At 40.6% G+C, this 13,839-nt stretch overlaps 1 protein-coding gene across 1 annotated transcript in view; it reads right to left on the reverse strand.

Annotated features, from left to right (window-relative positions):
• Window positions 1-373: 373 nt before the first annotated feature.
• Window positions 374-13,839, reverse strand: part of LOC127531948 (NACHT, LRR and PYD domains-containing protein 12-like) — a 211,280-nt gene continuing 197,814 nt past the window's right edge. Inside the window, exons 10-13 of the mRNA XM_051942540.1 lie at window positions 13,558-13,731; window positions 10,470-10,643; window positions 7,094-7,267; window positions 374-3,249 (exon numbers count right to left, since the gene is read on the reverse strand). Coding sequence (XP_051798500.1) covers window positions 3,240-3,249; window positions 7,094-7,267; window positions 10,470-10,643; window positions 13,558-13,731 — 532 coding nt within the window. The 3' untranslated portion in view covers window positions 374-3,239. The remainder of the gene's footprint in view (window positions 3,250-7,093; window positions 7,268-10,469; window positions 10,644-13,557; window positions 13,732-13,839) is intronic.

The following is a 13,839-nucleotide window of genomic DNA, read 5'->3' on the forward strand; positions in this document are numbered from 1 at the left end:
CTGCTACCTGAGAGGAAGTTCCTCCTACACTGTTAGAAACAAAGCACAAAGTCGCCCCCTGCTGGAGCAGCTGGTGTCCTGCAGCTTCTTCAACACAGAAACACTGACAGCGTTCATCCTCTCCACTCTGACAGCTCACACTTCTTCACACAGGAACATGTACATTCATGTGACATAAAGCTGAGCTGACTCTCTACATGTGTTTGATCATTTCTTTGAAAAGACGTTTAAAATGAGTCCCTTAAACTGAACACAGTTACAACATTTACACACAGATTACCTCTTCACAGCAGGAGATCGTTCACCTTCAAAGGTAAGAAGAAAATCCTTTGACTTGTCACTTTTAAAGGACACACAGCTGGATAGAAGTTCATAAAGTCTCACATGTTTAATAAAGACTCTACATCAAACACACATGACACATTTGTAGACACTTTAATACTGTGATCTCCAGCAGCATCTCACCAAACACCATCTGATCAGTTAAACGTCACAATTTGCAGCCAGTTGGCACTGAAGAATAAATGATATGACGTTTCCTCTGTGATGAAATATGTTTTTATTATTATTTGCATTAAATGATGAACTGCTTGGTCTATAAATGTTCAGATGATCAGTGTTTCTGACTGTCCAAGATGAGGAAAGAACGCAGAAAATAATCACATTTAAGACATTTAATGAGCTGTATATATTATGTTTTTGAGCAACATACTATAATTATTTGACCAATAATAATCCAGTGTTGAAATCAGACTGTTGTCATGGCGATGTGGATGATGATTCAGTAATGTCACGTTAAGTCTGACTGATGGATGAAAGACACTTTTAGTTTCATTCTTTCAGCTGCTGAAATGATTTTGGGAGCAAAGAAGAAATGTAAAATGATTCTTTGAATTGATAAATAGACTCATTTCCAGTCTGATGAGGTCAACACTCAGACTGTGGAGCTTTAATTTGAAGGGACTGATCAGGAAAACAGTGTGGCATTTTAATTCTTTCAAAGCTGTTTCACTGTAATCCTGTTTAAATACGAGTAATTTTAAATACGAACACGTGAAATGAAAGAAAATACTCATTAAATCAGTACTGAGCGTGTAATGTTGAATAGAGTGATCCATCATTGAGTGTTTTCTCTGAATAAGAATTCATAATACTCCAAAATACAACTGTATTCATTAAATCCAGACATTCAACATGAAAACAAACACAAAATTGAATTAAAGATTTAATTTCAGAGCAACATGAGTTGAAGAGCAGACTGAACATGGCAAAGATGGAATACAAGAAGAAGATAGAGGAATTTTCAACACAGCAACATCCGTGATGAGTGGAGAGGAATCAGTACCATCTGTGGACACAATAAAAAGAGGAGGGAGCCAATCATGGGTGATTTGACACAGATTTAACACTGTGGACACACCTACTTCCACTGCTGCTCCTCTTTCTCCTCCTCAACATAAGGAAATCCCCACTATAGCTCCTCCTTCTCCTCCTCCATCTCCTACATGGCTCCACAGCTGCAGCCACTTCCCTTCTAGAACCTGTATCCTTCTCTGTCACAGAGACAGGGCTGATGTTGGAGCTTTAGAGGCTTTGCTCTGGGAAGGCAGCTGGTCCAGATGGTGGATGTCCAAGGCTGCTTAAAGACTGTGCTGCACAACTGTGTCAACCTCTCCACAGGATCTTCAACCTGAGTCTACAGCTGGGAGGGTTCCTGCTCTCTGGAAAACATCCTGTGTTGTACCGGTACCAAAAATCAAATGTCCGGCTGAACTAAAGGACTACAGACCTATTGCCCTGACCTCACACATCATGAAAACTCTGGAGTGGTGGATTTGGTGATCTGGTGGCAAAAGAGTGAAACTCCAACATCAAGTTAATGAAGCAACACAACTTGTTCATACGCAGCGCTTCTGGTCAAATGATTCAAAACACAATGGAAATAATTGTAGTTACAGTTTTTAACACGAGACAAAACTGAATAAGTTGGTTGAAATGAATGAAATAACAGAATCAATGGATACATTTAAACTATGCATGATAAATATAAGAATAAACAAATAACACAAGAAAAAGAATAAATGGAACAACAGTTTACAGACTGTTAGGAGTTGGTGTTTATCCTGTCAACATTTTAGTGGAAAAACAAGAGCTGCAGGACCTGATGAAGACAAGAACTAAAGTCTGACAACACTGAACAACAAGATCTTCATGTGTGGAACAAAGCAGAGTTCTGGGAGTCTGATGGACTGATGAGACTAAAGTGGACTGTTTGGGCAGAACGTCTGGAGGCAGAAGGACCAGAAGAACAGCATCAACAGTCCTGTTGGTGGCTTTGAAGCTGCTAAACTGGAGCGTGTGAGCAGCAGCATGGATTCTCTCAAACACCAGGACAGTTACAAGAACAATGTGAGGAAACTGAAGCTCATTGGACTTTCAGCAGGACCAGCATCCAAAGCAAACGTCCACCAAAGTCTGCTTCAGGAATCCTTCCTGGAAAGTCCTGGAGGTTCTTCTCAGTCCTGGATTTAATCCCAGTTAAAATCTTTGGAGGGATTTAAAGAAAGCAGCAGCTCAGAAAACAAAGAATATCAGTGATCTGGAAGCTTCTGAACACGAGGAACCGAGTGAAGGTGAAGAAGAGAGAAACTAGAAGAAACATTTACTGGAGCTCAGAAAGGTCAAAGGATGTTGACATTAAATATGAACTCTGAGCTCAACAAGCTGCTTCTGGACCTTTGAGGACTAAACTGGATTCATCTTCAGAGCTGTTTGTCTCCTCAACATGATGTGATCAAAACCCACTAAAATGTGCTTCATTAAACTCTCTCTGGGCTCCAAGGCTTCAGCTGACATGTTTCCAGGACACTTTGTTCTCATCAGCTCAATGTGTTGCAGGTAGAGAAGCGCAACAACTTTGACTGCAGCTGGAAATAGAAAGTCAACTGAAATATAATCCTGCACTGACACAAACATCCTAAAACTTACTGCACACTCTGCAACCTGACATCAACCTCCAACGTTTCATGTCAACATTAACTGCAGTTCTCCATCATTCACAGTGTGGAGCTGCAACACTAAACTACACAGCGATAACAACACACTTTACACTGGTTCCCAGTCCACCTCCCAGTAACATGGTCCAGTCAGAGTCTCTACACACCAGCTGCTGCTGCTTCAACCTCTGGATCATCAGGACACACTTCATCCTCTCACCACAAACACCGTCCTGATCAGCATCACTCCCATCTGCAGAGAGAAGAAGAAAGAAGAGAGGAGATCAATGAGTTTGATCAGCAGCTCATCAGGATAAAGAGCAGCAACATCTCATCTGGTCCTCAAGTTTCAGCTGACAAACCAACATGGAGGCTGTCAGTCAGCACATCTGGATGGAATCAGACACAACCTCCATTTCTCTACATGCGTACTTGTCCATACTTGAATTCTCGTGTACTTGTGAAACGTCAGTCGGAGACCAAGTACTGTTCCTGTACGATCCAAACTGAAATTTATGTTTATTTTCACCCGTTCTTTTTTATTAGTACGTGGATATGAATGGGAGAGAGAGAGAGTGTGTAGGTGGAACCCAAGACCAGCTGTCAACATCTGGATGAGGCTGAGGAAGGAAAAGGTTTTTTGACCGTGTGGCTGCAAGAAGGAACAAGGCCTTCTAAAAAGACTCTGAAGTTTAAAGCTTTGTTGTTTTATTTTCAACTTATCTTTATATTCATTCAAGCAATAAATGGCCATTGGGATGAACTGGATCCACTTCTACTCATCTTTATCTGCATGTGTCAAGACAAAAATCCAACTCAGCCGTCAGTAACAGTAAAGCAGCAGAATAAAGGGGTTGGCTGAAATTTCTATTACAGTTCCAATTCAAAGTACACATCTGACCAAGAACAGATGAAATATCCGGATGTGTTCTGGCTCCGCCCACATTACGGAGGATCATCAGACCAGACTAGTGTGGACTTCAGCAGCCAAATAACCCATAATGCATTTAGACCAGCAGCAAAGACCGAAGAGAAAACTTTCAGAGGAAACGCAAGTATTATTGGGAATACTAAAGTTATTGTGACACAAAATGTCACTTTAAGATTATTTCAGGTGAGAAAGTAGTTTTATAAGTGTCAAATATTTGGTCATTTTATCAAAATTAAGCCTTGATTAAAAATTAGCTCCAATGATTTCAGAGATGTGAGCGTCCCCTCATATTTCAGCTATATTTTATTGGAGGAACATGTGAATAAACCCAGATCCTCACTGACTGCTGGGAGACTCCACAGACAGAACATCAGCAGCTCCATCTTCAGCATCTGGACCAGCAGGATGCTGTTCATGAAACTGAAGGACAGAAAATGATTCAGTGTATTTCAGCATTTTGCAGTTAAATATTTTCAACTGTGTTCAGAAAATGAATTGAATCATTAAAGCCAGAATTTAATCTTTTAATCAGACCTGTTTGATCAGATGCTGCTGATGTTTGCAAAGGTTTCTGTTTTATTACCTGACAGGCAGAAGAAGAGCTCACCTGTGTTCAGGTTCTGAATAAAGCAGCTGACATGAAATCTTCTCTCATTAATCAGTGATGATGTTCAGCATCCAGAAGTCCTGGTGATCACATTAAAGTGTAGTGATGTTTGTGTATCTGTCAGACTATAAACTTCTGGATGTTGGAGGACAAACATCAGCTCTGGATGTAGATTCATGTATTTTAGTGTTAATAATAAACTGTAAACCATCCATCCCTGTTCATGAGCTGTATTCAGAGAAAACATGTGCTCCTATAAAACAGTTCTACGTCATGAGGAGTCCTGGTGAAGGTTTTATATTTTTCAGTGATCAGTTTCAGAAAAGTTTTTATGCTCCATTGATAGAACTGAGAATAAGACGGTTCAGTTCAGTTGTCAATAAATCAACACCTCTAAAGATGAATTGAAGATTTATAACAATCTGACAAACCTGAATGCATGCAGACATTAACTGTTGTCATACAATCAGGGAAGAACCCAAGCAGCAGGCGTAGACAGGAGGGTGAAGTTAAATATGATTTAATTTAAGAAAACAGAATATTAACTGAACAGAAACACTGAGTGAGGGACGCCGGAGGGAAACAACGGAGAGGAAAACCTAAACTAATTAACAGAGGGGGGACCAGTAGGCCGAGAAGAACTAAACCAAAAACTAGACTAAATAGTGGGGAAGATAACTCACAGCAGTCCAGGGTGTCCAGTGTCTGACAGGCAGAAAGGAGGGGCAGAGCAGACTGGGTTGCAGGAAGTGGTGAGAGGCAGGCAGGAAAACAGGCAGGATAATCCAAAGGAGAAGCAGAGTCCAAGAAACTATGTGTAGGGGACGATGAACGGAGTGCAGGGTTCCAACAGAGTGAGTTATGGCATGGACGGAGGAGCATGGCTGAGTCTCGGCAGGTGGCGCATGGAACAATGAGCCGGCAGAGAACTCCGCAGAAAGGCTGGCTTATATACTGCAGTGATTTGTTGATTATTGCCAGCTGTGCTCTCTGCACAGCCATTCCTCATTTGGCTGATTGAGCCAGAGCACCGGAGCAGGAGGATCATGACAACTGTTGTATAAACTGTTGTCTTAAAACATGAACATATAGGGCTGTGTTTTTATATCTGATTCCATTTTGTTGTTTTTCACGGTAAAGATAATCGTTCAGATGAGACGAGGTGGTGACGTCATCAAGTACGCTCATGTTTGAACATGAACCAAGATAAGTTCTCATCAAGTACAGACTTGCATACTTGGTATTAAGGAACGGAAAAGACACAGATCCAGATGTGAGTGCTGGACCAGAGCAGAGCTTCTGCTCTGTAGAAACACCTCATGGTTCCTACATGTGATGATGCTGCTGTGAAATAAGAGCTGCTGGTTTGCAGGCTTCAGTCTCACTGATCTCAGAGCTGTGACAAACATCAGACTGATCAGCTGATCACTGTTGAAATGAGACAACAAACAGCGAGATCAGATCTGATGGACACTCTGATGAAGGAGGACCACTCTCTCTGCACATCTGGAAGGCTGACAGCTGGAATCAGCTTTATTTCCTCAACACATCAACACAACAACAACAGACGGCTTCACATCCACTCAAACACACCATGACAACAAGCTTGTGGCTCCTCTGATTGGCTGACTGCTGTCTCTGTGTTTCTGTCTCCATTCTGCTCTCACAGCTTCACTGAGAAGCTGCAGGTTTACAGGAGACACTGGATCTTTGCTTTGATACTGACTGTGTTTAGTAGAAAACTGCTGGAAGCAGCAGAGACTGATGGAACCTTCTACTGACCTCAGAGTCTTCAGGATGCAGTCTGGACTCTCCTCAAGATCGAACAGATGTTTCACTGATGAATACTGCAGGTTGTTCTCACTCAGGTCCAGATGTTCCAGATGGGAGGGGTTGGACTTCAGAGCTGAGACCAGAGAATCACAGCTGATCTCTGACAAACTGCACCGAAACAATCTGAATAAAGAATAAACAATGTAGATAATATCATTGATGATCCATCAGATGTGTTCAGGTTCTGAATGTGCAGATCAACATTACTTTGTCCTCATCAATCAGCTTTTCTCTAAAACCAGCAGAGTGACTTTGTCCTTCTCTTATTGTGGATCATCATCATGTCAGCCTTCTACACACATGATCCACATGTCAGCACAACATTCATCCACCTATTCATGTCCACACATCAATAACATGCTGCATCATCAACAGGATCAGGATCAGTCAAACAAAACTCAACACAAACCAAAGAAATATTTCTACTTCACTCACTAAACTTTGTCACTTCAAACTGATCTGAGTTCAGAAGATCTTCTGGATCCAGATGTGACTCTTCAGCTCAAATTACAAACATTTATTTACTTTAACAACAAACACTGAACATTTTCTACACTTTCTGCTACAAACACTCATCTCTTGTCTCAACACATTAAAGAAAACAGAAAATATGAACCACAGCAGATTTACAGCTTCATGAATGGAAGTTCTGTTGAACATAAATGAGCTTCAGTTGTCATTAAACACATCAGATCTACAACAGTAACAGACAGACAGTGAACTGACCTCAGAGTCTTCAGGATGCAGTCTGGACTCTCCAGAAAACCACTCAGATGTTTCACTCCTGAATCCTGCAGGTCATTGCAGCTCAGGTGCAGATGTTCCAGATGGGAGGGGTTGGACTTCAGAGCTGAGACCAGAGAATCACAGCTGATCTCTGACAAACTGCAGCTCTCCAATCTGAATAAAGAATAAAAGGTGTGAGTTGGGGAGACAAAGTTCTTGCTTGAAATCATTCAGAGTTTCATCATGAGTTCCGAGATGAAGAAGCTTCAACAGCTGTAGCCAACAGGATGCAGCTTCAAACAGTCCAACAGAAGCAGTGAAGAAGAGCTCTCATTAATATTAGTGACAACATGCTGCTGCTTCAATAAAGACGGAGTGACTTCAGCTCTGAAACTCTGCAGCTCCACCAGTGGCTTCATCCACACAAACTCATGCTGAGCAACAAACACAAAGAAAAACACTCTGACATTTATTTCACTTTCTGCTCAGAGTCACACAAACACACAAGAAGGAAACGTGGACAAAATGAGGCTCCAGACTCTAAAATATCTTCATGTTCTGGAACCATGGAGACGTTTCCATCAGGACTCTACATTCACATGATTTCATTATTGATCCATCTGTCATTGATAGTGGAAAGTGTCCATCACAGTTTTCAGAGGACCAGGTGACGTCTTCAAACTGTTTTCTCAAACACAAACATCTTCACTTTCAAATGACTCAAACCAGAGAAAAGAAGAAAATCAGCAGAAACCGAAGCAGAAAATGTTCCCATTGCTCCTGATAAATGACTTCAACTGTTCATCAACTGTTCAACTTTTGCTGTCAATCGAAGTAACTTGGATTTGAACTAGAGATGTCCGATATTGACGTTGTTGTTGAAAACTGATTTGCCAGTATTGTCCAACTCTCAATTTCCAATTCTGATATCAACCGATACCGATATATGTGGACTTGGAAATACTTCCAAACCACAGACATGTTGTTAGTCAGGCACAGCAAGCTTGTTACTGCAGACACACTTGCAGAGCTTAAAGTGAAAAATAGTCCAATATCTGAACTTTTTGCTTTTGGGTGGGGGTCGGGGTACAATCTAGCTAATTAATAAGAAATGGAAATATCTGCATTCAGAACCTCAGAATGCAGATTATAGCAACACTACAAAGATCAGTAGGTGGTGGTAGGTACTCCATCTGACTACAACATGGTGTGAATATATTATTTAGCAACTAATAAGTAAAAGACATGGAAAAAGGACATTGATTCACCTTTTAACAATATGTACACTATTTATTCTGAAATATGTAAACAGCTAAAGTACAAAAATAAAAATCAATGAAAATATAGTTTGTAAGAGCAAACTATATTTCAGTTCAAAAAATCACAACAAAAACATTAAAATACTCTAAGAATTGGTAACTGAAATAATCAGACACAAATAAGAAAATAGAAAATAAACAAATACACTTTACTACAGACAACTACAGTTCAATTTAAAAAAAACATTTACTGTGCTACAAGAACTGGAAAGCTATCTATTTTTATCTATTTCTTCTTTCTTTTTGACATCTTTCACTTCTTCCGTCAGCATTGAGGCAGTGTTCACTTTTCTGGTTGCTAGATGTTGAGTTCCTCTGGTTCATCATCATCAAATAAACAAACAAGCACATGAAGAATTGTGTCCATGTTCTGTCTAGTGGCTTCATCAATATTCAATGAAAACACACATTTTTTCAGCTTTTCAGAAATACTTTTCTTAAATGTTGGTGCTATGCCATGTGTATTTATGGAACCAACATGCTGATTTGACACGGACAGTTTAGACAAAGCATTTTTATCTTCAGCCAACTTTTTACACAGATTAACAAGTGGCTGAGATCTGGTGAAGGACAAGTCGTGTTCTGCAATCAACGAGCACACGCGTGTTTTTAAATCTCAAACCCGGTCAGTCTGATGCCGATACCTCAGTGGTGACTGTTGCTCCCGGTAAACCAGTTGTCAGTATCAGAGCAGACAGCAGCTCTGTGGGTCAGACTCGTGGCGTGGCAGCACTTTTTGCCACTAGTTACAGCATGAGGTTTTTGTTAACACACGGTACAGAAGCAAGCACCAGACTCCTTCAGTTTCTCACAAAAGCAACCAAAGGGCTTTCTGTCTCTGTTTAACTCTTCCAACCACACAAAGCGCCATTTATTTTTACTCCACCAGGAATGCAGCAGAGTTATGTGACGATCAGCGTACGTTTGTCCTTCCGTCTATTTGTCTGTGAGCAACATTACTCACAAAAATGGAAGAAGGGATTTGTATGAAATTTTCAGGGAAGGTTATAAATGACACAAGGACCAAGTGATTAGATTTTAGCAGTGATGCGGCTTATAGACTGAATCCACGGATTTGTTAAAGATTTCTGTATCACTGCATCACTGTAACCATGACAACAATGGACTCACCTGCAGCTGGATCTTAACGTTTTTCTAAGACCCGCCCTCACGCTACTTCCATTGGCTAGTGATTTTAGTTTGGTAGAGAGCAAAAGCTGCGTTCCCCTCATTCCATTGGTAGACGAACTCAACTGGCAATGAGTCCTATCTTTTTTATTTTGAGGCAAACGCCAGAAATCTGTCATGGTTGTTTACACACTTCAGGACAGAGTTTGATGATGTGATCATTTGCACACCGGTAAATGTCGGCGAAATCCAGGCATTATTTTATCGGTTTTCATGATCGGCCAAAAAAAAAACGAAAACGATAACACTGACCGAGAATGCATTTTTACCCCAATATCGGACTGATAATGTCTGTGGGCCGATATTATCGGACATCCCTAATTTGAACATTTCACTTTCTAAATCATCACACGGCTTCATCCAAGAGTTCAACCAGCAGATGTTGAATATTAGTTTCTGTCTCTCAGGATGAAAAACAGCTTCAATTCCAGCTGAAACTATCAGTCCACTGTTGGATGAGTCCATGAACAAAACATCAGAAACATTTCCTTCATGGTTTCAGTCATTTATCCAGTAAAACATCAAACTGGTTCTACTTTGTTCACTGTCAACACTTTATGTTTTCTACCACATTAAACTCAATATTTGTGGTTTCAAAATGTTTATGGTTCAAAACCAGACATTTGAAGACGTCACCTTCAACTCTGACAAACTGGGATCAACATTTTTCAGTTTTTAACATTTGATGAACTAAACTACTGAAATAGCTGACAGCTCTATCAATAATAAAAAAATAATTGTGAGTTGCTGCTGTCAGTTTGAATTGAAGAGTAGAAGATAGAGAATATCAGCCTGATGGCTGCAGTTTAGAGTCACCACAACTTTACATCACATTCATCTCAGCACATAAATAAAACATGATGTCTGACCTCAGATCCTTCAGGATGCAGTCTGGACTCTCCAGAAAACCACACAGATGTTTCACTCCTGAATCCTGCAGGTTGTTCCAGCCCAGGTCCAGATGTTCCAGATGGGAGAGGTTGGACTTCAGAGCTGAGACCAGAGAATCACAGCTGATCTCTGACAGACTGCAGTTCACCAATCTGAATAAAGAATAAAAGATGTGAGTTGAGGAGACAAAGTTCCTGCTTGAAATCATTCAGAGTTTCATCATGAGTTCAGAGATGAAGAAGCTTCAGAATGTCCAAGTTCAGAAAATGGAAACTCCAAACAGCTGAAGCCAACAGGATGCAGCTTCAAACAGTCCAACAGAAGCAGTGAAGAAGAGCTCTCATTAATATTAATGACAACATGCTGCTGCTTCAATAAAGACGGAGTGACTTCAGCTCTGAAACTCTGCAGCTCCACCAGTGGCTACATCCACACAAACTCATGCTGAGCAACAAACACAAGGAAAAACACTCTGACATTTATTTCACTTTCTGCTCAGAGTCACACAAACACACAAGAAGGAAACGTGGACAAAATGAGGCTCCAGACTCTAAAATATCTTCGTGTTCTGGAACCATGGAGACGTTTCCATCAGGACTCTACATTCACATGATTTCATTATTGATCCATCTGTCATTGATAGTGGAAAGTGTCCATCACAGTTTTCAGAGGACCAGGTGACGTCTTCAAACTGTTTTCTCAAACACAAACATCTTCACTTTCAAATGACTCAAACCAGAGAAAAGAAGAAAATCAGCAGAAACCGAAGCAGAAAATGTTCCCATTGCTCCTGATAAATGACTTCAACTGTTCATCAACTGTATCAACTTTTGCTGTCAATCGAGGTAACTTGAATTTGAACTAGAGATGTCCGATATTGACTTTGTTGCTGAAAACCGATATTTTCAGAAATATTTTTCTTAAAGGCATTAGAGGAGATTTACTTTCCTATGACTTTGAACGTAGCATGCGCATGCGCACATACAACCTCTCCCTCACCCCCCTCTAACCTCCCCCCTCCTAACATTTACGAAGAAACGCCCCCTCCAGAAACTTGCGTAGCACTCATGAAGTTGTCTTTTACGACTGGGTCCCCCTGGATCTTTATCTGCCATTATGTAAAAAAAGATGAGCAAAACAAGTCGCCAGCTAACTACGAAGCTATACCAAAGCAACACATACAGAAAACACGTAAGTCCAAGGCGTACGTAATCTATGTAACTAGGCCTGAGCCGGAAGATTTTTGATTGACAGGAAAGGGAGCAAACTAAACGCCTGGGTCCGAGCGCATTGATTGGCTGATGTTTTTCAGATCCTGCCATGTCCACGGTTATTTTTTAAAATTTGTTATTCTTTTAGAGACCATACATACAAGTCCACTAAAGGTCAGTTTATTCATTTTATGTGAATCAGACAAATTAAACAAAAAAACACATCCTCCATAATGCCTTTAAATGTTGATACTATGCCATGTGTATTTATGGAACCAACATGCTGATTTGACACGGACAGTTTAGACAAAGCATTTTTATCTTCAGCCAACTTTTTACACAGATTAACAAGTGGCTGAGATCTGGTGAAGGACAAGTCGTGTTCTGCAATCAACGAGCACACGCGTGTTTTTAAATCTCAAACCCGGTCAGTCTGATGCCGATACCCTCAGTGGTGACTGTTGCTCCCGGTAAACCAGTTGTCAGTATCAGAGCAGACAGCAGCTCTGTGGGTCAGACTCGTGGCGTGGCAGCACTTTTTGCCGCTAGTTGCAGCATGAGGTTTTTGTTAACACACGGTACAGAAGCAAGCACCAGACTCCTTCAGTTTTTCACAAAAGCAACCAAAGGGCTTTCTGTCTCTGTTTAACTCTTCCAACCACACAAAGCACCATTTATTTTTACTCCACCAAGGAATGCAGCAGAGTTATGTGACGATCAGCGTACGTTTGTCCTTCCGTCTATTTGTCTGTGAGCAACATTACTCACAAAAATGGAAGAACGGATTTGTATGAAATTTTCAGGGAAGGTTATAAATGACACAAGGACCAAGTGATTAGATTTTAGCAGTGATGCGGCTTATAGACTGAATCCACGGATTTGTTAAAGATTTCTGTATCACTGCGTCACTGTAACCATGACAACAATGGACTCACCTGCAGCTGGATCTCAACGTCTTTCTAAGACCCGCCCCCACTCTACTTCCATTGGCTAGTGATTTTAGTTTGGTAGAGAGCAAAAGCTGCGTTCCCCTCATTCCATTGGTAGACGAACTCAACTGGCAATGAGTCCTATCTTTTTATTTTGAGCCAAATGCCAGAAATCCGTCATGGTTGTTTACACACTTCAGGACGCAGTTTGATGATGTGATCATTTGCACACCGGTAAATGTCGGCGAAATCCAGGCATTATTTTATCGGTTTTCATGATAGGCAAAAAAAAAAAAAAAGATAACACTGACCGAGAATGCATTTTTACCCCAATATCAGACTGATCATATCGGTGGGCCAATATTATCGGACATCCCTAATTTGAACATTTCCCTTTCTAAATCATCACACGGCTTCATCCAAGAGTTCAACAAGCAGATGTTGAATATTAGTTTCTGTCTCTCAGGATGAAAAACAGCTTCAATTCCAGCTGAAACTATCAGTCCACTGTTGGATGAGTCCATGAACAAAACATCAGAAACATTTCCTTCATGGTTTCAGTCATTTATCCAGTAAAACATCAAACTGGTTCTACTTTGTTCACTGTCAACACTTTATGTTTTCTACCACATTAAACTGAATATTTGTGGTTTCAAAATACTGCTGGAACAAAACCAGACATTTGAAGACGTCACCTTCAACTCTGACAAACTGAGATCAACATTTTTCTGTTTTTAACATTTAATGAACTAAACTACTGAAATAACTGACAGCTCCATCAATAATAAAAACAACTGTTAGTTGCTGCTGTCAGTTTGAACTGAAGAGTAGAAGATAGAGAATATCAGCCTGATGGCTGCAGTTTAGAGTCACCACAACTTTACATCACATTCATCTCAGCACATAAATAAAACATGATGTCTGACCCCAGATACTTCAGGATGCAGTCTGGACTCTCCAGAAAACCACTCAGATGTTTCACTCCTGAATCCTGCAGGTCGTTGTCACTCAGCTCCAGATGTTCCAGATGGGAGGGGTTGGACTTCAGAGCTGAGACCAGAGAATCACAGCTGATCTCTGACAAACTGCAGCTCATCAACCTGAATAAAGAATAAAAGATGTGAGTTGAGGAGACAAAGTTCCTGCTTGAAATCATTCAGAGTTTCATCATGAGTTCAGAGATGAAGAAGCTTCAGAATGTCCAAGTT

This window comes from Acanthochromis polyacanthus, chromosome 22 (genome assembly GCF_021347895.1).
Source record: "Acanthochromis polyacanthus isolate Apoly-LR-REF ecotype Palm Island chromosome 22, KAUST_Apoly_ChrSc, whole genome shotgun sequence".
NCBI lineage: Eukaryota > Metazoa > Chordata > Actinopteri > Pomacentridae > Acanthochromis > Acanthochromis polyacanthus.